The following is a 21,607-nucleotide window of genomic DNA, read 5'->3' on the forward strand; positions in this document are numbered from 1 at the left end:
TGCTGGTAATATGAGACCACTGAGGCAAAAGATTGAAAGGATCCCGGTGAAAGCTCGTTTTCTTCTGCTGTTTTTCAGTTTCTTTTGGTTTTTGAGAATTGCACACAGAGACTAGGATAGACATGTCAAGGGAACTTGCGGGAGATTGTAATCCATTGTTGTAAATGGAGTAGATGGTGTATAAGAGAAAACAAGAGCATTTCTTCGATTCCCGTGTCCTGAGGGACTCGAGAAATCGTCACAATCATCCCGGATCACCAAACTTTTGATCAAACTTCCCCCCTTTCAACGACTATCCTCGTCACGGCGAAGCAATTTACCACTTGGCCTCACCAGCGGCGGGCTGAGCCTCAGCCCACTCGGTGGTAGCGGGAGCAGAGCTGGCAGCCCAGTCGGCACCCTCGGCATCCCAGCTGGTGGCACCGGCAGTAGCGGTGGCAGCGGAGGCAGCAGCGAAGGCAGTGCCGGGGTTACCAGCACCGGGGGCGGAGGCATCCCAGTTCTCACCAGCAAAGCCAGACTCGACGGCACCAGCACCGATCTCCTCAGCACCGGCAACCTTGGACTCATCAGCGATCTCCTTGTTCTCCTCGGCCTCGGGGTCGCGGTAGAAGTAGAGATCGACAACGGTGTCCCACTCGGTCTCGCGGGTGGCGAGGGTACCGCGGAGACGGAGGACCTCACGGGCGAGCATCCACCAGACGAGACCGATGGCGTGACGACCCTTGTTGTTGGTGGGGATGGCAACATCGACGAAGTCAGTGGGGGAGTCAGTGTCGCAAAGGGCAATGACGGGGATGTTGACGTAGGAGGCCTCCTTGATGGCCTGGGCATCGGTGCGGGGATCGGTCACGATGATGAGACGGGGCTCCTTGAAAGAGCGGGTGATGTAGTTGGTGAAGTTACCGGGGGTGAAACGACCGGCAATGGCGGTGGCACCGGTGTGGGAGGCGAACTTCAGGACAGCACGCTGGCCGTAGGGACGAGCGGAGATGACACAGACATCGGCGGGGTTGTCAATGGCGGCGATGATACGGGCAGCAAGGACGATCTTCTCCCTATTGCAGTGAAACGAATATATTAGATACCATACCACAGTCAGGCGGCCTTTCGAATTCGCGCATACCAGGTCTTGCCGATGTTCAGGACGTTGACACCATCGGCGCGGAGCTTCCAGAGGTAAGGCTCCATGTGCACCTGGAGGTTCTTGGAACCAAGGTGGCACTGAGCGGCAAGGAGCATCTCAATGTCCTGCGCGGTAGGGTTGAAAACCGGGGGGAGCTGGGAAGGGGCCATGTTGGGCGATTGATGGATTGATGAGTTGGATGATCAATCGTCTGGCTCTTGTCGTGGTGATGGAGGGAAAAAGATCAAAGCCAAGCCGCAAAATTGTTGCACTCTCACGATTCGGGAGAATTTCGCTTGCGTGCGCTAGGGCTAGGGCTCCAGGGTTCCAGGGGTGTTATGTAATCATAATCTTGGCGGGCTCTTCGTTCACGTGAGTATTAATGCCTGGGGCAGATAATCTCCTGACTAGGATTAGCGTACTTAGACCTCCGGCCGCAAGATTTCCCGACGAAAGGTCAATGGAAAAGAGAAGTTGATTGTTACGATAGAGCCATCTACTCGCCAGCTACGCCCACTATGCCCCCGCGTATCTCAGTTCAGTCCTCTCTCAAGGCATTCACCGGTATGCTAGTCAAGGCCAGCGATGTCAAAATCTTCAATGACCTGCGTGCTAACCAAGACTCGTTTAGGATCAACCTCCGGATATAGCCCGTTGTCCAATTCGATCAACACTTCTATCAGAGCTGCGTCCAGCAAGGCTCAGGTTCGGAGGAAACATGACCCATTCATGATGGCCCAGGCGCGCCAGCGCAAGGCAGCCAATGTCTCCCGCCAACAAGTTCTTGCAGAAGAACGGGGATCCTCGCTCGGTGACCCTGTCAAGAGCCAGCCTACACCATTTATCCAAGAGATGACAGCAATCCAAACAAACTCGCACATCCAATCATCATTGACTGGGGATTTCAACTACTATTTGAAGTCGAATGAGCTGGATGCTGCCCTTGACTTCTCCAAGGATTTGACCGCACCGCTTAAAAATCCCGATCGCAACACGGCCGATCCCCAAGTTGAGAAGGAGGCAATGAACGCGCATAACCAAGAGCATAAGAATGCCCAAGAAGCAATCAACCGGATTGTAAATCTGAACAATGGAAACACCAAGGACCGCGTGCGCCTCAACATTGCTAAGTGCATCGAAACATTCGGGCGACACTACACAGACTCAATTCTCCCACCAAAGCCGAAGGCTTTGGTCCACGGTTCTGCCCCTGTTCATCCAGAACGGGCACCGCGCGTTGGACCCGATACCGGCTCCGCGGAGGTACAAGCCGCGATCTTGACCGTGAAAATCATGAACCTCTCCCGACACCTCGAGAACACCAACAAGGACAAACACAACAAGCGTAACCTGCAACTACTAGTCCACAAGCGCGCGAAGCTGCTGCAATATGTCCGCAGGAAGGAACGTGGAGGTCCCCGGTGGCAGAACCTGATGGAGACATTGGGATTGTCTGACGCTGCGTGGAAGGGAGAGATTGCCATATGAATGGCATTGTTTTAATAAGAGGTCTTTGGTATCTCTACACCATTCTCTTCTATTGTGATTGGCTGGCTTTGAAAAAGTATCAGCGTGTTACCGTGTATCATCTATCTAGGAGCTAGCGAGGGGTACTTGTTGGTCCATGTCTCTATTTCCATGTTTCACCCGCAGAGCACTGTACAAATATCATTGTTTCTTTTCCTACGTCTATTTCTACGTTCACGAATAATTTGTAGCCAACTTGCTCCGGAGCATATGCTCTGGAATTCAGTTCAGTAACTGTCTACTAAATTGCTCTTGTACTAGCGGCTTTTAGCTGTTCAGAGATGATGGTCTCTCGATAAGCTACTGCGGACGTAGGCTTCGAAGAGGAGACGAAACCATGGGCACAGTGGCCAGATAGGCCTTCGTGGATTACCCCTTCTAGGAATCTTTCTAGGTCCTGATGCCGCTCATCCATGAACCATGAGTATCTGTTGTCTCATCTCCCTTGTTTGCTAGCAGAATGAGTAGTTTGCTAAATGCCAAGATATAAATACCTGCTTTCCATAGATTGAATATTAGAGACTTTTACCTTCATCTCTCCTTCGTATCTCAAGAGTTTATGATACTCTATCTCTACCCCTGAGATCATCAAATTTCATCAAAATTTCATCAAAGGCTACAGCCAGAAGACCTAGTTCACCATCTTTCAGAGATCCCCGACTTGGATCACACCTTTGACTTCAATCTGAACAGGAATAGTGTTAGAAGGCACCATATCCATCATACTTTTGTTCGCTGATTTCTCATTTGCAACAGCACTGACGAACACTGCTTCCAATGGCGACCGAGCAGCCCCCGCATGACAACAACTGGTATGAAGATACCGACGAAGAGGTTGCTGATCAATCAGTTGGTCTCCCAAAGATCGGAAGCTTTACTCTTTACAAGATTACACCCCCACTTTTGGATCCAGAGGACCTGGAAATGTGGATTGACGAAGTCCGGAAGACCTTACGAGGCCATAATCTTCATAACTTGATAGACAAATCGATTCCATGGCCTACACGAGATAGCCCGAATAGAAGAAAATGGAAAGCTCTGTCAATTCAGGTTCGCACCTGGATATCTAGCAGCATTGACTACGAAGTGCGGCGAAGTATTTTTGACCGAGGTGTTCGAACGGTCTTTGCAGATGAACTGGTCGAACAGATCAAGGACTATATGGAAATAGAAAGTTATGGAGTCTTGAGACTTGCAATGAAATCGTGGATGAAATGTACACGAAAACAATACTCAACGAACAGAGAGTTCATCAATGCAATCAGAACCAAATACCGAACTCTCTTGGGTCTGAAACTAGGACCTGCTCCTTACTTTGCCATACAAAAGATGATCATGGAGCTGATGGAGGTGCCGGATTTGAAGAGTTTCATAGTCCTCAAAGACAATGAACTAGATGGCATCAAGAACCCTGTGACAACAATCACAGTGGCGGACTTCCAGAGGTACTGCACGTCAATTGAGCAGCATATCAAGATGACAAATGCCGATTATGCAAGCTTCTCTTCCCGGTAATTCGGTGGACTAGTACTTCTTTTGGGTGGGTTCAAGTGTAGGTAGGAATTCTAGGAAGCTACCTGGGTAGCCATGGAGGAGAACAATAACAAATTACATCCTATTTAGTCAAGAAGATTTCTACAAATTGAGCATTGAATAAGGCATATCAATACTGTTAATGGAGCGTTGAAATCAAGTGATGCTAAGTTTTTCTAACCTTTTCGACCGTTTCTGGCAAAGTGGACATGGCTAAATATACCTGTTTATCCCTGACTACTCGCTGCCACGTCAGGGGGTTTCAACACTGACCGATTATACGTTGAGCTGCCATGCGGCCCCGGGGACCTACGATGTACTCCGTACTAAGTTAAGTTGGTGAGACATGGTAGCAACAAACTTCGAAGGTTCCCAGGTTTCTATCATGACTCATTATCTCTCCTTCCAAGGTTGTTGTCTCTGATTTGCTAATAGATTCCAACTTTAAAGGTTGGATTCAAGATTGTTTACTCCCAACCTCGGTAGGTGGTACCTTTACAAAACCAAAACATGGTACGATCTGTGTGGGGCTGGTCGTATTGGGTTTAGTATCCGCAGCCCTACCCTTATGCATAAGATAGGACAATGTAAAACAACTCATGCTTAAAAGTCTCGTAGAGGAAATTTATTTCGACTAAAATATATGTAAAAACAGTGCAGTAGTACGGAACTGTCCTCGGAATGAGACATATTCATCCAGTCAGTAATGGCCAGCCCACCTAAAGAACCTTTTGAACACGACTATATAGGTGGAGTTATCCGTTTCTAATCTATTTGGGACCCCTACAACGAGTATTTCCAGCTCCACTGCTTCACATCTACTCCGTACATATATTCAATCTATTCCCTCTCTCTACAGGGGGAATCGAAATCAGCTTCACTAAGAGCGCAACGAGCAAATTCTACAGTAACGTTTCATATTTACATACGGCCATTAAGTGGAAGAATTTGTGTGTATCTCCTGTCTTGTCATAATACTGCGAGATTGGCATCATGAGCGATCCAACAAAGAAACAGGATTTTGAAAACGGAGTCATCGTGGAATTGCCGACATTGACTACACCTAGCTACATCCAAACAGTGGTTGGGAAAGGGTCAAGTCTGTCCGACGACTTGGATGAGTTCAGAGGCATCCCTTTTGGAGAGGTGAACAAGAGATGGGAACATGCAAAACTCCGTACTCATCTTCCTCACAATGTATTTGATGCAACCAATGATGGGTATGTTCTACATAAATAAGGCGACAAGGATATTATATGATATTCTTTTTCCCACGGTCTAGCTACTAATTAGGCGTGTTCTAGACCAAAATGCCCTCAACCCCGCGAGTGTGCTAACAGTGAATACTTTCAAGCACACGTGCCTTTTCCTGAACTCGCCGAGTCATAATTCGAATGCCTGAACCTCATCATAGTCCGTCCCAGTACATCTGGGTTATCCCGCGCGGGAATTAAAGCACCAGCCAAGCTCCCTGTTCTAGTCTGGATCCATGGCGGCGGTGGCGCGTTCGGTGCGAACAGCGATCCTATCACTGGTGCGTGAAACAGGATGTCCAATCCAAGTGCTATATTACGTTTTGATTAAAATGGCCGTTGATGGCTACTAACTTATATCTAGACCCTGCCCGTGTCGTGCTTCGGTCTCTGGAAATTGGGACTCCTTTCATCGCAGTCAACCTAAACTATCGGCTCAATGTGTTTGGATGTCTCGGCTCGACCGATATTCTGAACACTCAAGATCAAGCCGAGTTCAAGGGCCTTAATTTTGGTACATATGACCAGAAAGTTGGCTTGACTTGGGTGGCGCGTAATATTGCGCAGTTTGGTGGTGATGCGGAGCAAATTACGCGGGGTGGTCATTCATCAGGATCTCATTCTGTGCATGCACACATTCTCGATGCCGAGGCGAAGCCCGAGAAACCCCTTTTTAAGAGAGCTTTCATGCAATCGGGTGCTCAGTCAACGGTGACACCCAGGCCGCTCGTAGAGGCCGAGAAAAACTGGGACAAGCTGTGCCAACACTGGGGTATCGAGGATGGAAGCAGCAGTGAGATTAAAGTGGAAGCGCTGCGCCATATCTCAGCGGAGTCCATACTCGAGTCTGCTCTCGAGAACAAGATATTCATGATGCCACCTATCGCTGAAGACCTGACTATGACAATGGAGACTGTGGCACTACCCCACGTAGATTTGCACCAGGAGGCCAAACCTGTTGACTATAAGCCCATTGAGATCATGATAGGCACATCTGACGTCGAGGTGAGTCAACTTCCCTCGGGCACTCCTAATCGTGGATTCGCCTCGTAGAACCGCCATAAGCTATCGGGTTCTTGCTAAACAAAGTCAATACAGTCAGCTGGCAACTTCCAGGATGATGTTGACCTCAAAAAGTTGCAAGAATTATTCGCCCAAAGTTACCCATCGGCTAAGGCAGGCGCAGAAGTTCTGGAAGCCTACGGTTTGGTTGAAGGCATTGACCAGAGCGCTTTGTGAACAGCCCTCCTACGTCTCCATTCAGACGCCGTCTTCGATCTATCTGTCTATCGCACACGCGACTCACTAAGTGCACAACGCGGCATTGAGTACGGTAACGCTGCTACGATACAGCCATACAACATCGAGTTTGGAAATCCGTTTCCCGGACCGAAGAGAGGGTGTGCGCATCACGCTGTCGAGCTGATATATCAGTTCGATGCGTTCCATGACGCTCTTGTCAGTGTGGATAACGATGTCTTTACCCCATACGCAGCATCCTCCGTGAAAGCCTATACGGAGAAAGAAACAGAAAATTCGGAGCAGAAGATGACTGCCGATCAGGAGGTGTGCGCAGTTAGTCATCTCGATATGGTACATAAATTCCAGGACTACTGGATTGGTTTCATTGTTGGGAATCCTGTTCAAAAGGTTGCTGAAGGTGAAATACTCATATGGGAAAAGGACGGATCCACGAGGATCGAGCGACTGGCAGAAACCCCAAAGTGGGTGGAGAGAATCGGCCAGCTTAGGATCCTTGAGAAGGACATTGAGTCAATTCTAAAGGTGGTCTATGCCCTTTAATCAATTTCTAGTTCCATTGATAAGCAAGCAGTTGGTTGATTTCCCTCTGGACACTATTACTGGGACAGAGTATGGAGTATGTGGGGAGAGAAGTCGATCTACGGAAAAGGGAAGAAAAGATACATCATCAATGAAGTAATCAAAAATAATAGAATGAGATGAACAATAAAAATCTGTACATCAGAGAAATCAGAGAATAGCAATAATTGGAATATACGACGGAGTAGCTCCTTGCGACGAATGTCACACCGCCCTATAAAATATTCTGCCGGGTCGCGCCTTCCAGTTCTGAAAAGTTACATAGTTAAGCTCGAGAGCTAGCAACGACTCCTTCCTTTTTCGTTTGGTTGTCACGTCTCGTGTTGTTTATATTTTCTCTTCTCTCTTTTTTTCTTCTTCTCTTCTTTTCTCCCCTCCATCACCAAAAGTTATCATCCAAAAGCTCATTTTGGATCTCTCGAAAGAGTCTCTGTGATCGACTCTACCTTGTGAACAGTTACCTGTGCCTGAGATATTCAAATATCTCTGACTTGCTTCTTGTGACTGAATCACCTGTCTCTCACTTTCGCCTCACCCACCCTTCTTCTCCTCGCCTCTCCTCACCCACCCTCTTCTTCTCTTCTCCTCTCCTCTTCTCTCCTCTCCTCTCCTCTCTCTCCTCCTCTCTCTCCCCCTCTCCTCCTTCCTCTCCCTCCTCTCCTCCTTTCCCCCCTCCTCTCCCCTCTCACCACCCGCCCTCCCCCCCTTCTCCTCCATCTTGCGCGTTTCGCCAAGATGAGACTGCGGTCGAACCACGTTCTTCCGCCAATTTCGGAGTACGTCCCACGCCGCCGCCGCCAGACGCGGAGTGCATCCGCACAGGCTGGGACCGAAGCCGCCCCCGAAGTCGCCGCCGAGACGGCGACTGAGACTGCGCCAGAGGTTGCGCAGGAGACTGCGCAGGATACTGCGCTAGAGACTGTGCCAGAGGCACAGCCTGCTGAAGAGGAGCCCGCTCCAAAGCGGAAGCCAGCCAAGAGAGCTGGCCGGAAGAAGGTCAGTTCAGAAACCAGATGTCACCACTGTTCATAACTAACTCAGGCTGCTAGAAGGCTGCGCGAAAGGGCAAGAAGCCCGCGGCTTCCACCACGGTGGCTGAAGCCGCCGAACCCCAGGAAGCGTCCCCTGCGCTCCTTCCATCCGTGGAGCAACCTGATACCCGTACGTTGACCCCAAAGCCCACCACGGGTCCCCGTCCCCGGCGCATGTTCAATAGACGAGGCACTTCCCGGGCCTTTCGATATGGCAGTGCTACCGAACTCCTACAAACGGAGCCTTCCTATCGTCGTTGCTCTCCCCCACGGACACCCTTGAAGGCGTATGCCTGGCCGCCTGGAGTAACTTACAACAAGAATGAACGCATCCCCTGGTCTCTTCCCTGGACCCCACCACCTCCTGAGAGAGCCTGGCCACATTACCGCTCATTGGAATTCAGTACCCACGATGAACCCGAGCTGACCGATACGGAAGACCCACCCTCTAGGAAACGGAACCGATCGTCCCAAGAGGACCCCTCGCCGTCGAAACGTCACAAGTCAACGCCTCAAACCCCACCCGGCTTCGAAAACCGTCCTCGTGGCAGCTCTCGCAGGACGTATGCGGATCGCGCCCGGCGACGCGAAGCAGAAAGGGATGGACGTATCGACCGCACCATTTACCGTTTCCCCCAGCTTTTGGCTCAGCAAGGTGAAGATGCGAGGTCTGACAATCCGAGCCCTCCTGCCTCTCATGCAAGCGAAGAGGCCGCGCCCCGTGGTAATCGTATTGTTCCGTTCTCTTCATTGCCTTCTGCACTCCCACAGAATCAAAATCAGAACCAGAATCGACCTGGCTGGCGACAATGGATATTCAACTCAGTGACTGGTCTTTGGCGACGAGACAATGCGCCCCAAAATGCAGATACCCCTCAAGGTAGGCGCTCCTTATATCATGGTATCTATTTCCAGTGGCTAACATAGTGATTCTAGTGGCCGAGCCTGAACATCCAATGTCAAATGAATCTTCATCTCCAGTCGCAACACCTTCATCCGCTCCACCATCCTCCTCCCTTGTGCCACAAAGAAATCTCCAAACCCCCACCCCGCGCCAGCGTATTGCGGCGTCGCGATCCTCAGACGCGCGTTTGACAGCTAGCGCACGCGCTCCAGAGATCGCTAAAAGAAAAAAATATTCCTATGATTTGGACCCACCCGGATTCGACCCAGAGCTGCTGGCGCGCATGCGTGCTGGATGGAGAAGTCCAGAGCGTCTCCGACCTGTGACTTCAGACGAAGAAGTACGTGAGCTCTGGGAGAACGAATACAAACGGCGACAGAATGAAGAGAAACAGCGGGAGAACGAAGACAGAAAGCGCAAGCGATCACCCGATGTCATTCCCCACCCTCCAGGATGTAGTTACGGGTTTGATCCAGATTATTTCGTCTTCGACGAGGACGATGAGGACGATGATTTGCCCACCGTCGAGCACAGACGTCAGGGTACCAAAGGCAAACAAGCTACAGTCAGCGATGCACCGGAAGAGGAACATGTCTCGAAGCGTGCGCGCTTTGACAATACTCACATGGAAAATGCACCGGAAGTGGAGCATGTCCCCGAGCCTGTGCACTCTAGCAATGCCAACCTGGAAAACTACAAGGCAAATGCACCACTACCTGAGAATACCGCCGAAGAACTTCGCAAGGCTCGTGATCAGGCCGAACAGTACAAGCCTAAGACTCCCAGTCGTCTTCGAGCCGCCCACCACTTCTCTAGCAGCTGCAGCGATTATTACCCTGAGGAGGAGACCATGCGTCGCCTCAAGATGAGGAAGATCTCACTCGCAAAGGCCTGCCCTACCGGTGATTTGAGCAACATTATCTGGCCTGAGACCGAACCATGGATCGACCGCTTCGATTGGAACATGCGCGGTCTTAAGAAGACCATCAGCCTTTCATATCCTCTCTTCAAAGATGAGCTTCACAGAAACTATGATGAATTGTTTACGCAGAGGCTTGCTGAGAGGCGTGCCGAGAAGCGTGCTCGGCGCTGAAATACCAAAATCCCAAAAATAGGACAATGGAATTAGTCTAGGTTTCCCTGGTCCCCCTTCTTAGGCTGGGGCCGGGGGATTCCTTAGCCTGCCTTGGATGAAGGCTTGGGCTGGGGACCCTCTGGAACAGTTCCTAAGAAATTTCCAGACAGCAATTTTCAGACGGCAAATTCTAAAAGAAGAAAAAAAAAAAAACAACCTTGGGGAATCAGCTCTTTGCTATTCTCCTTGGCCTGCCCTTGAAGGCGGGGGCCAGGGAAACCCCAGGAGCAATTCCCAAGAAAGAAATTCCCAAAAAAGAAAAAACAAAATCAGAGAGTCACTTCTTTGCTTTCCTTGGCCCGCCTTGAAGGCTGGGGCCAGGGAAAGCCCCTTGGGTGATTCCTCAGAAAAAAAAAGAAAATTCAAAGAGTCATCTCTTTGCTTGTACTTAGCGCCACCAATGAACCCATGTATGAAGTCTTAATTAACTATGTTCAAGTTTATCCTAATTTCCCTGTAAGGCTCGATGGCCCGTATGTCTTTGCTTCACAGTATATCCATTCCGTTTTCACCCTTGGTTTTGGATATCCAAGATAGAAAGCAAAGAAACTGTTATTCCCGTGTGAAAGAACAAGACTTTATTGTGGATATGTGCATTCTCTAAAATAATAAGTTCTAAAGCCTTGGGACTTCTGCATTTATACTACAATACACTGTTTTGATGAGTTAATGAGTATTTCAAAAGGCCAAGTCCCTCATAGCTTTCATTCGTACCATCCTCATCACATTCCTCGATTTCCATCTGTCTTCCGTTTGGCTTAACATTCAAACTTTCCTAATGGCACAATGGAGATGGCATTCTGACGGAAGATGAAGATTCCAGCCTCTCCACGTAGAATACTGAGTCGGCTTCTTTAGTCTCATCACTGCAATTAGAAGCATATATGATGGAGGTGTGCTTATGGAAGTAGCAAGCCTTTTGATGATTTCATAAAGATGGTTGAAATAATCTAGGTCTAGCTGGGCCCAGCCATAAAAGGTCATCAACGATACACCTAATTCAATGCAATTGACCAAACTACACATTGCTGGGGAAAATGCACCAAAACAAAGAAAGCATCGAAGCCATAACAGAAAGCGGGATAGATGGGTTTTGTAAATCCGTGTCATGTCCCCGGGCTACAATCCACGCCACGAAGAATGCTAGCAAAGGTGAAACACAGACAATCTTCAATGTTTTATACTTGGAGACACGATGGTTTTTAGTGGAGTAAGATAGTTAATTTAAGGGAGTATGCACGTATGCACTTAACCTTAAGCAGCGTTCCCGCTTTTTAGTTCGATGATTGTCATAATTTCTTAATTATGCATATAATACACGGGTACTCCCGAGGTCTCCACTAAATACTTATTCGGGACACACCCATTCAACCTTGGAACTTACGTTTTATATTTTGATACAACATACAAAATGGGAAGGTGTACATAGTGTAACTGTTATTTAGAGCTGATTTGTGTTACCCTAGCCTATACGCATTCTTATTTAATTTGCTTTTTTTCCCCCAAGCCATTTCATTGTGCCTTGGGCTTTAATAGGAGAGGCTGGTATACGAAAAAGCCACGTGATTCCGAAATTCCAAGCCCCCGGTGTTTCCTGCGATTTAGAGCACAACATTGAAGACTGTCTAAAATGCCACTTAAATCCAGAACCTATAGATATCTTTCTAGACTATTAAGCCCATCGGCCACCTACACCACTGTTCGTCCCCTGACCATACCGCCTAGCCGAGGGAGAGCTTATGATACCATCATTCCTGGCAAGTTGTTCCCTTTATCACAAGGGCATATGACTGACAAAATGGCAGATTGTAATCCAGAGGAATTATACAGTTATTCCGCCCAGAAATGGTTGTGGAATGAGCCAGCACAACTGCTACGCAGATATGTCCGATTCAATATGGACGCCCTTATTCACGTTGTCGAAGAAGCTGCAGGATACGGGTCAGTCTGCGTGGATGTAACAAAACTTCCAGAAGGAAATTCCAACAAAGTCTTTGTTATCACAATGCAAGATGGAAAACAGCTCATCGTCAAAATTCCAAATCCCAATTCGGGGCCCGCTCATTACACAACGGCATCTGAAGTCGCAACCATGCAATTCGTGAGAAATACATCCCATCCTTGATAGATACCTTCTTCCAGTGAAAGAGCCCTGACGGTTTTTTAAGGTCCGAGAGAAGCTCCATATTCCCGTTCCGAAAGTTCTTGGCTATTGCTCCAAGGCCCACGAAAGCAAGCTCAGGGTGGAGTATATCGTGATGGAGAAAGCTCCTGGAGTAGAACTTGGTCGAATATGGGAAGAGCTCACGGTTCGCGATAAGCTTTCTATCGTGAAACAGATTGCCGCTATCACCTGCACACTCGCTCGATCCCAATTTCCATACCATGGTGCACTCTACAGAAGACAAGATGTTACCCCATCTGAGAGCTTTGTCCTTGATGATGAGTTTGCCATTAGGCCCACGACTGGACGAGCATGGTTCGATAATAGGAGAGCAGAGGTTGAAGTTCCCCGGGGTCCTTGTACGTGCCTTTCTTACCTTTGCATAAAAACGCAATCTAACAAACCTTGCTCGTATTAGGGACCTCGGCAGAAGAAGTGATAAAGGCACTGGTTCAGCGAGAAACGACATGTCTAAAGACATTCTCAACCTTCCCCCGAGACACTCAGCAAGGCATCTTTGGCGGGCCCGGTGGTTATCATCCAACCAAGGAAGCGAAACTATCTGTTCTGCGCGACTTCCTCGAAATCTGTCCTCATATTCTTCCCACAGATGAGAAACTTTCTACCGGCGTGATTTGGCACAACGACCTTCACATGCATAACATATTCGTCGATATTGAGAATCCATCTCAGATCACAAGCATTATAGATTGGCAAAGCACACCTGTCTATCCTATGTTCCTGATTTGCCATCATCCATCCCTGATTGAATATGAGGGACCGAAGTTGGATGGGCTTACTAAACCTGTTCTCCCTGAAAATATCAAAACACTGGACCCCGAAACCAAAAAGGCAGCAAAAGACTTGTTTCTTTCCCAGTCTTTGTGGCTTACCTATGAGATAGAGGTACAAAGAGCTGCACCCGAGCTGTTGCATACATTCCGCCGCAGAGATACATTGCCTGGCCAAATACTGGGAACGATTGGGTCCACCTACGATGATGGAGAACCATACGTACAAAGCTTACTTGCGGATATCACCGAAGAACAGGTCTGGAAGCAGGTTGTTGGAGTTGATGGAAATGGTAGTCTCAACATGTTATGCCCTTTGAGGTATTCAAAGCAAGACATTGCAAAGTTCAAGACAGAGTATGCCAAGTGGGAGAAGGATGTTGAAAGGAAGGCGCAAGTACTTGAGGAGATAGGCGTCTATGTAGGCTGGAATGGTGCAGTTTCTCCTCATGATTATAATGAAGTAGTGAGGAGACTGGCTGTGGCAAAGCGGGATTTCCTGGCTCGGGAATCAGCGAACGAACAAGAGAGAGCGATATGGGAAAGTGTCTGGCCTTTTCAGAATGTGAAATGATCTAGTGGATTTGTTTAATGGCTATCATGCTATGATCCTAGCCCCAGAAGCTAAAAATCCATCTTTTATTGCCCATTTTTTTGTTGATTCTTGTCTGCTCCTAGAAAATTTAGAGAAATCAGCCCTTGGAGGAACTCGAGGTGTTCCTCGCGTAGAGAAATTTGGAAGCTATCCACAGTGTCCCGGTCAGAGCTAGCGACAGTCCACTAGAAAGCAAGTACCATCTCCAGTCGGGATAATCCTTCAGCAAGTTCACATTCATCCCAAAAAGGCTCTGGTGTTGATTGTCAGTGTTAGAATAGATGGGATATTGTGCATAACTCACGGACACAAACATCAAAGGCAAATAGATAAACTGGCAGGTTAAATGTTAGCAATTCCACAATGAAAGTGTCTGAAATACCCACGGTGATCCAACTTAGACGTTTGAAACTGGCAGATTCGTTCGTGGAAATCCAAGCAAGTTCCTGCGAGAGTTCATGTTATTTTAGTATCAGAAAGCAAGATCTTTACGTGCAAACTCACAATTTGCAAGAGTTCGCGTATAGCCTGCTCTAAATGGTCAAGTCTCGCGGTCACAGTGTGCTCAATCTCGTCAATATCTTCTCTGATGCTTGATTTCTGACCCAAATCAAGTAAAGTATTGGCCGTAACCATCTCCACGAGCTGCTCAGTATGCGTCTCCAGGCATTGCCGAAGTCTTGCTCGCGACTGGGAATTTTTGGCAAGCCGATCAACCAAGTTCAGGCTTTTCCCTTTTTCCCTTACCTGCTCACTTCGCTGTGATTTATGGGTTCAGCTTTGCATGGATAAATCAATATAATCACTTACCAGATACTCGACTTCTCTGCTTGCGTAGGAGCACATCTCTTTCCATCGCTGTTGTAAAGTCTTTAAGAACTGTCGCAAAAATTCCGCAGAGTCTTCTGGTACTGATCCATTGGGAAGAGTGCTGATAAATTCGTGAGCAGGACCCTCTGTTGTCTGAGTGCTGATCCAGGCGATACCCCATGGGCAATGAAATTTCTCTGACTCTTCAGGGAATTCAATTTCAATGTATGTAACAATCCGATTGCCGAAACCTCTCTGGGCATGTTTCAAATACTTTTCTTGGCCAAGGAGATCTTTTATGTTTAAAATCTCGGACAACTTCGACCAAACAGATGTATCTCGACAGAGACTAGAAATAGCAATCAGACTACATGCTATACGTTCAAGTATACATAACTCACCTAAGACGGACCTCTCTCGCACAGGAGAAGACACCAATATCGTTCTCCAATTTCAATTCGAACCCTTCATTACCTTTCTTTTTTATAATCTGAGCCCACGCAGCCCGTTTTTTCCCAATGAACCACTCTTCTGACCTGACTGGGTTCAGGTTCACCGAAGCTTTCAGAAGGGTATCTACGACAGTTTTGCTTTTCGCTTGCAATGCGATTTGCAGAGGGGTTTTTCCAGTATGATCCTTGCAATTGAGATTGGCCTTGGCATTGATGAGAATAGAAACGATTTCGTTGTGGTCTGTCTGGCAGGCAATGTGTAGAGGAGTCATTCCGTTCATGTCGGTTTGATTGAGATTGTAACCTGCCTGCAAGAGTGCTCTCATAAGCCTCGAACAATACTCTTTACCTGTGACTCTTATCCCTTTGATCAGTAAATGCAATGAAATATTGTCACCATCCTTGAGCACACCTATTACAGAGTTGTGCTCTCCCTCCAGTGCCCATATGAGTGGAGTTTTCAAGAACCCCCCAATATTGTCTCGGGCATTGACGTTGACCTCCTCGCCGCGCCGTAAAAAGCATCTCACAATCGCTTCGTCGCCATATGAAGCAGCCCAAGACAGCCAATCACGACCAGAAGCGTCTTTCTTGTTGGGCGTCGGTAGGGCATAGATCAAATCTTTTAAGCTTGACGGTTTCCAGTCTGCAAAGATTGGCTGTTGTTGTGAGCTAAGGCATTGATTTCGTTTTTGAAGGAACCACCAAAATCCCGTGTAGCCCTGGTTATCCGGTTTGTGTGGATCGGCTTGTTTATCAAGGAGCGCTTGCATCATTAATAATGAGTTCTTTTCTGCTGCAAAAGAGAAAGGCGTCCGTCCATGGTCATCCATATGATGCACATCTATCTCCGGGATTTCCAACAAGAATTCGACTGCTGCTAGGCACGTATTTGTGACAGCTAACAACAGCGGCGTTTGTTGTCTGTCGTCCTCTGAGTTCACATCTGGGCCTTGCTTGAGGAGACTTTCCAATATAGATACATTGCCCATACGAGCGGCAAGTGCAAACGGAGTTTGGCCGTTCTTATCTCGACAATTTATATCGATCCCAGGTTTTGAGAGCAAGAGATCGACCAGATCTCTCAGTTCTCGACTGACTGCCCAGGTAAGTGCTGTCCGTCCTTCTGTGTCTCTAGTATTGATGTCTGCATTTGCCCCGAGAAGAAAATCCAATATTTCTAAACCATGAGATTGGGCAGCAAGAAGCAGCGGCTTTTGACCTTTTGTGTCATATGGAGCACCAGGTGCAAAGGAATCAACCGCTCGAAGAAATTCCTCCGGAGGAAAATAGCTTATGAATAAAAATTCTCTCAGACAAGGCCAAATAGATTCCTCAGTCGGGTTTGCATTTGCCCCTAACTCAACTAGAAGCTTTATCATATCGATGTCGCCGATCTCGGTCGCTATTGACAGGGGTGTCCTGCCCTTCACCTTGTGATCAACAAGCCTACTATCAGCCCTGAGTATCAGGCGAGCGGTGATGGTATCCATTTGGAGAATAGCCCATACCAAAGGGCTATCTTCGATTCTATCCCTCGGACTGACAGTAATAGTTGCATCGAGCAGAAGCCTTAGACCTTCAACATTTTCACCCTGCGCAGCAATAACCGCTAATGTTCGTCCATCGGTGTCGTGGTTGCTGAGATTAATGTCTTTTTGCGATAACAGGTATTTCGTCGAATCATTTTGATTTCTCGAAATTGCAAATGATATTGGAGTCCATCCATTCTCGTCTTCCACATTGATATCCGCACCGGCTTGAATGAGCTGCTTCATATGATCAACTCGATCATATTCTGCAGCTATCGAAATTGCCGTACGCCCTTTGTTATCAACCACATCAACGGCGGCTCCATGTTGAAGAAGAAGCTCCAGGGAATCGGTTTGAGCTGACTTGACTGCAGAAAAGATGCTCGTTTGGCCATCTGGCGTGCGAAAGTTCAGGTCGGGGCTCCCCAGCTCCAAGAGTTTTTCAAGCACCTCCCAGTTTGACGTTGCCTTGGCCAAAGGCGATCCGCCGTTTATTTCGTAGTTGACTCTAAAGTGTGGATCGCTCAGGTATCTCTCAATTTCTCGTATATTGTTGTTTAGTTCCTGTGGCTTTGGCTTTTTAACTGCCCGATTGATTATAGAAAGAAAACTTTGTTGGAGAGCGATGTCTTCGCCATGCAAAAGAGTTGACATTTTGGAGATAATTGTAGTAAGGATTGGTCAAGATTCTCTCTGAATTGAAGTTCCATGTTTTGGGCAGCAAAGAGATATCGATTCGTTGCCCAAGCAGTGTTGCCTATGCGGCCTATCTACATCCCCTCTTTGCGGCTGAAGTTGAGTGTGCTTGCGCCTCAATTGCCTTAGAGAGTAAGGCTCGACAGTTAGCGCTCGACCTGCGCCCGAATATCTAGAGAGCCAATGAGAGTCATTTCCAACCCTGTTCCCAACATGCAACCATGTCTCCGGCCCGTTGTCAGCTCGCTTTTGCTTGACTCAACTGCTTACACCTGGTGTCTCGCTGAGGCGTGTCAAGAACTTCTGCGCGCGAATCTTTCCGTCTTTAAGACCCTTGAGACCTTCAGATAACCCCTCGAGACCGTTTTTGCCCATCGTGTAAGGATGACCTGTGAGCCAACCCTCGCGCAAACCCCGGGCAAACGCCGCGCCCCATGTCACGCCAATGAGCTTGTCATTCTCGTCCTCGTAGTGGACCTGCCCGACCATGGCGAAGACGATATCAACACTCGGATCAGAGTCCTCGACGTCGGTTTTGAGTAAGATGTTAGTCACCTTTGGCTTCCGGCCAGTAGCATCCGGTGGGCCAGCGATGACCTTGGTAAGGAGCCTGACCGTATGATCTTCGGAAACGCTATCGAAAGCTTTCCAGCAGCGGCCATCGGGAGCACCCCCCTTCTTAACAGCTTCTTGGATTGCCTTGATCAGCTCCTCCTCAGTAGGATAAGCTGTGTAGTCGACGAGAGCGTCTCCCTTGCTCTCATCGAGGAAGGGCTTGATAAATTCGCTCCGCTTGCTACCAACTGCAATGATAGGATGGATATTGGCGGCCGCTGCAAGTTTGATACCGTAAGCTCCTGTGGCAGTACTAGCTCCATAAATGATGAGAGGACGCTTGGTGCCCTCCTTGCCTGCGGCCTTGGAAAGTGGTGACCAGGGCTCCGGTAACTCGAGCTGCTGGAAGAGCGCACAGACGGATGTGTAGGCGGCCAGAGGAATGGTCGCAGCCTCTTCAAAGGTTGTTGAGTCCGGAATGTGGAAGGTGGTGTAGTAGGGTGCAATGGCGTACTCGGCGAAAGACCCATGCGAAGTCATCATCTCGTGGAATGCGGCTACGCGGTCACCTTTGTGGAATCCGACAACATCCTCTCCCACGGCTTCCACGGTACCGGCGATATCGTCACCGGTGTTCGAATCCGAGCCCATCATGAGGGGGAGCTTCCAATCCTTCGGGTTCGTACCTTTCAATCATTCGTGTTAGCTGTTAATTACACAATTAGGATGACGTATATACGCGCTGCAGAGACCAACTACATAGTGGCACACGTTGACTTGCCTATTTAGTACTTACCGGCGATGACAACCTTGATCAACACATGGCCAGGCCCCGGCTTTGGGATTGGAGAATCGACAATGTCGACTGATGTGTCCTTCCTAACAATCGCTTCCTTCATGATGAGAAGTTCCTTACGCTTTCAGGTGAGACACGCGAATAGTTTAGGGTGTACGCTACTAGTTATAAAACTACAAGCCTAGGTGTAACCAACAATGACGTCTGCTAAACTAATTTGTCATCCTATGATGCTGTCCAGGTGGGAGGCCCACTATATTGTTGAATCTGGATTTCCAGGGCATCTTATACTCTTTCTTTTTCTTACCCGTGGACGCTTTTTGACATTCTCCAGATATGGCTGAGTAAAGAATGCCAATACCGTACCAAAATGAACTCTAGAGAAGTTGGATCGCCTATATGCCTCTATTAGGGTTCGATATCTGTTGAGTTTTAGTGGGATGCCGGTGGGATACCAGCCGGCATTGGCCGGCAGTGTTATCGGCAGTGTAGCCGTTGGGATCCACAAGTCATGACCGAATTGCTTTTACTATTATGAATCGAGAAGAGGGTGTGAAATTAGCTGGAAGAGAGAGAATGACTACTTCCAAGTTCATTCTGTTGCTTTCTATATACAGCCTCACCAATGGGCTAGGTTACATCTATTGTGGTATCATACACGATAATGTACAGCTATTCCTGATCGTCGAATTCCCGACATAATGAACCCGAATCCTGTGGATCCGGTCCCGTAATAGCATATCCAATCAGGCTGGTGATGCAAAAGAAATACGTCCAATCAAAACTCGGATTGCGTCCGGAAGTCGATAAGCTTGGAACCCAACGCAGAGATATAGCGTAGGGCAGTCGGTTTCGTGAGCTGAACAGGAAGTCTCAAACTGACAGCCATCGAGAATGATGTAGTGAGTAAATGGGGGAAGCATAGTGACTCAAGGTCCAGCTTTAGTCGAATTTCAATTCATCGAAAGGGAATTTGGCATCGATAGGGAATTTCTCTTCCTTGCCAGCAATGAGACTTCCATACTGATTGTAAACCGGATCATCTGGGTCATAGGTTTCCTTAGCCCAGGGTCCGAGGTCATCGTCAAAGAGATCTCTTTCTTGGCCATTACAGACCTCAGAAAGAGTGATCCAGTTCTCATCATCTGTCCAGACCCCACCTCGACCTCCGCGCACCTCCAACCAGTCCTGCCCGCCTAGCAGTGATGACTGTGCTGCGTCGAACCCGTGCGAGTCGCGGACATATTTGCGCAATAGTGCCCGTCCCCATGGGAAAAACCACATATTCTCCCACCACGTGTTGCGGAGCTTGGGGTCGCCATTAAGATGGGCGAGTACCGGCACCGAGGCGGAGTGGACATTCGTCATTAGCGAGATGTTGTGCCAGGTGCGTTCGCGCGGGTTCGGGAGCTTGTCCAGCGTGGCATTCCACACTGGTCTCTGAGTTGACTCATTTGCAAAGCGAGACTGGATGAATGGGTTGGGGAGACTGGCTATATCCTGCGGTAGGAGGAGGCGGTGTTCGCGCGGGACACCGTGTTCCATCTGCAACGCGGACATCTTGGTGATGTTGCCGAATTTGACCCACTCGACGTCCTTGCGGGACATGATCTGGTTGAAAAAGAGTTGTGACTCGAAATCGACGCCAATGCCGAATTCATAGCGGCGACCTGTCTCTAGCCGGAGTCTCAGTCCGGTGATGTTGGCTGCATCTGAGATACCCACCATCCGGTAGAGCAACTCTTGGAAGTCATTGCCTGTTCGCCGCCGCTCCAGTTCTCGAACCACCTCTTGTCGTCCGTACATCTGTGTTAGGGCCAGGTGATCTCCAGACTTGTTCGAGCCCAGCTCAACATGTCGCAAGACCTCGTCGTAGATCAGACGCAGATCCGCAGCCTGACCAATGACTGCTCCGGGGTTCAACCACCGGGGTCGATTTAATGATCCATCCGGGTATGTATCAGTCTTCCAGCCATACACATCCGGGGGCAGAGTCGACTCAGGGACAGATGCGCAACCGGGGTCGTCCAGCAACCCGGGGAAGCATATCTTGCTCGCTCCAAAGAGAACGCGCTGAGTGTATTTTTGTACCACCTCAGGCGCAGCCCCAGGCTCTTGGCGCTCCACTTCTGCGAATCCAAATTTCTTTTGCAGCTTTTGGTTGTTCGCCCTTATGATAGCCTGGAATCGCTCCACTAGTACCTTGGGCGGCAACTGGAAGAAGCTGTCTGCGCCATCGACCATCAGCACAAAGTCGCGGTCATGCACGGCCTTGCTGTCTCGGATATAGTTGCGCACTCGCGTGATCCGGTCCACCATGCGCTCGGCTTCGGTCGCACCTGGAGAGTCATGTCCGTAACCGACTAATGTAGGCGGCGGATATCCAAGGATCATGGCAGACGTAAGCGTTCGGCAGACTCCGCGCGAGCCCCGCGAGGCTGGGACTAAGACATGCAGGCGCGGGTTTGGCTTGTCCAGGCCATGGGGGACGGTATCGTTGACATTAAGATCGATGCGAGGAGGGAGGATGACCTGGGCGTCTTCCGGGCGCTGGGGGAAAGGATGACGTGAGGGAAACTTGGTCCAAAAGTCCGGTTCAACTCGCTAGGTAGATTATTAGGTTGGTCCCAAGTGTTAGAGCAGAAAGCCTTACTGTTGAAGAATACCGCAGCGTAAAAAAGAAGAAGAACAATGCAATCACTGACAAGCCAATTGTCTTAATCCGGTTTATCCGTGACCGACGGCCGTGCCACATAGTCGATTTAGCATCTTGAAAGTGTAGTGGCGTGTCCTCCGACACCATCATGCGAAAAGATAAAGTCGAATCAGGTACTGATTAAAGCAATATGGAACATTGTAAGATGT

At 48.7% G+C, this 21,607-nt stretch overlaps 8 protein-coding genes across 8 annotated transcripts; 5 read left to right on the forward strand and 3 right to left on the reverse strand.

The window, feature by feature from the left end:
- Positions 1–316: 316 nt before the first annotated feature.
- On the reverse strand, positions 317–1,296 carry rps0 (40S ribosomal protein uS2; the record flags this gene model as incomplete). Its single annotated transcript, XM_040793117.1, has 2 exons — positions 317–1,058; positions 1,127–1,296. 2 exons carry the CDS (start codon positions 1,294–1,296, stop codon positions 317–319), a joined length of 912 nt encoding a protein of 303 aa, XP_040645084.1.
- A 348-nt stretch (positions 1,297–1,644) lies between these two features.
- PGRI_054050 (mitochondrial 37S ribosomal protein uS15m) lies at positions 1,645–2,614 on the forward strand (the record flags this gene model as incomplete). Its single annotated transcript, XM_040793118.1, has 2 exons — positions 1,645–1,690; positions 1,758–2,614. 2 exons carry the CDS (start codon positions 1,645–1,647, stop codon positions 2,612–2,614), a joined length of 903 nt encoding a protein of 300 aa, XP_040645085.1.
- An 816-nt stretch (positions 2,615–3,430) lies between these two features.
- Positions 3,431–4,168, forward strand: PGRI_054060 (uncharacterized protein; the record flags this gene model as incomplete). The annotated part of the gene is made up of 1 exon (XM_040793119.1): positions 3,431–4,168. The coding sequence occupies one exon, from the start codon at positions 3,431–3,433 to the stop codon at positions 4,166–4,168; it is 738 nt and encodes a 245-aa protein (XP_040645086.1).
- Positions 4,169–5,179: 1,011 nt separating this feature from the next.
- On the forward strand, positions 5,180–7,242 carry PGRI_054070 (Carboxylesterase, type B; the record flags this gene model as incomplete). The annotated part of the gene is made up of 6 exons (XM_040793120.1): positions 5,180–5,406; positions 5,480–5,514; positions 5,601–5,720; positions 5,804–6,444; positions 6,538–6,643; positions 6,704–7,242. The coding sequence occupies 6 exons, from the start codon at positions 5,180–5,182 to the stop codon at positions 7,240–7,242; spliced, it is 1,668 nt and encodes a 555-aa protein (XP_040645087.1).
- Positions 7,243–8,016: 774 nt separating this feature from the next.
- Positions 8,017–10,309, forward strand: PGRI_054080 (uncharacterized protein; the record flags this gene model as incomplete). Its single annotated transcript, XM_040793121.1, has 3 exons — positions 8,017–8,277; positions 8,331–9,192; positions 9,249–10,309. 3 exons carry the CDS (start codon positions 8,017–8,019, stop codon positions 10,307–10,309), a joined length of 2,184 nt encoding a protein of 727 aa, XP_040645088.1.
- A 1,939-nt stretch (positions 10,310–12,248) lies between these two features.
- Positions 12,249–13,880, forward strand: PGRI_054090 (phosphotransferase family protein; the record flags this gene model as incomplete). Its single annotated transcript, XM_040793122.1, has 3 exons — positions 12,249–12,452; positions 12,520–12,874; positions 12,934–13,880. 3 exons carry the CDS (start codon positions 12,249–12,251, stop codon positions 13,878–13,880), a joined length of 1,506 nt encoding a protein of 501 aa, XP_040645089.1.
- Positions 13,881–13,998: 118 nt separating this feature from the next.
- On the reverse strand, positions 13,999–18,845 carry PGRI_054100 (Polyketide synthase, enoylreductase; the record flags this gene model as incomplete). Its single annotated transcript, XM_040793123.1, has 8 exons — positions 13,999–14,154; positions 14,206–14,235; positions 14,288–14,347; positions 14,406–14,660; positions 14,712–15,060; positions 15,113–17,259; positions 17,662–18,632; positions 18,743–18,845. The coding sequence occupies 8 exons, from the start codon at positions 18,843–18,845 to the stop codon at positions 13,999–14,001; spliced, it is 4,071 nt and encodes a 1,356-aa protein (XP_040645090.1).
- Positions 18,846–19,684: 839 nt separating this feature from the next.
- Positions 19,685–21,548, reverse strand: PGRI_054110 (glycosyltransferase domain-containing protein; the record flags this gene model as incomplete). The annotated part of the gene is made up of 2 exons (XM_040793124.1): positions 19,685–21,346; positions 21,396–21,548. The coding sequence occupies 2 exons, from the start codon at positions 21,546–21,548 to the stop codon at positions 19,685–19,687; spliced, it is 1,815 nt and encodes a 604-aa protein (XP_040645091.1).
- Between the last annotated feature and the right edge of the window lie 59 nt (positions 21,549–21,607).

Source organism: Penicillium griseofulvum (assembly GCF_001561935.1).
Source record: "Penicillium griseofulvum strain PG3 chromosome Unknown contig_84, whole genome shotgun sequence".
Lineage (NCBI taxonomy): Eukaryota > Fungi > Ascomycota > Eurotiomycetes > Eurotiales > Aspergillaceae > Penicillium > Penicillium griseofulvum.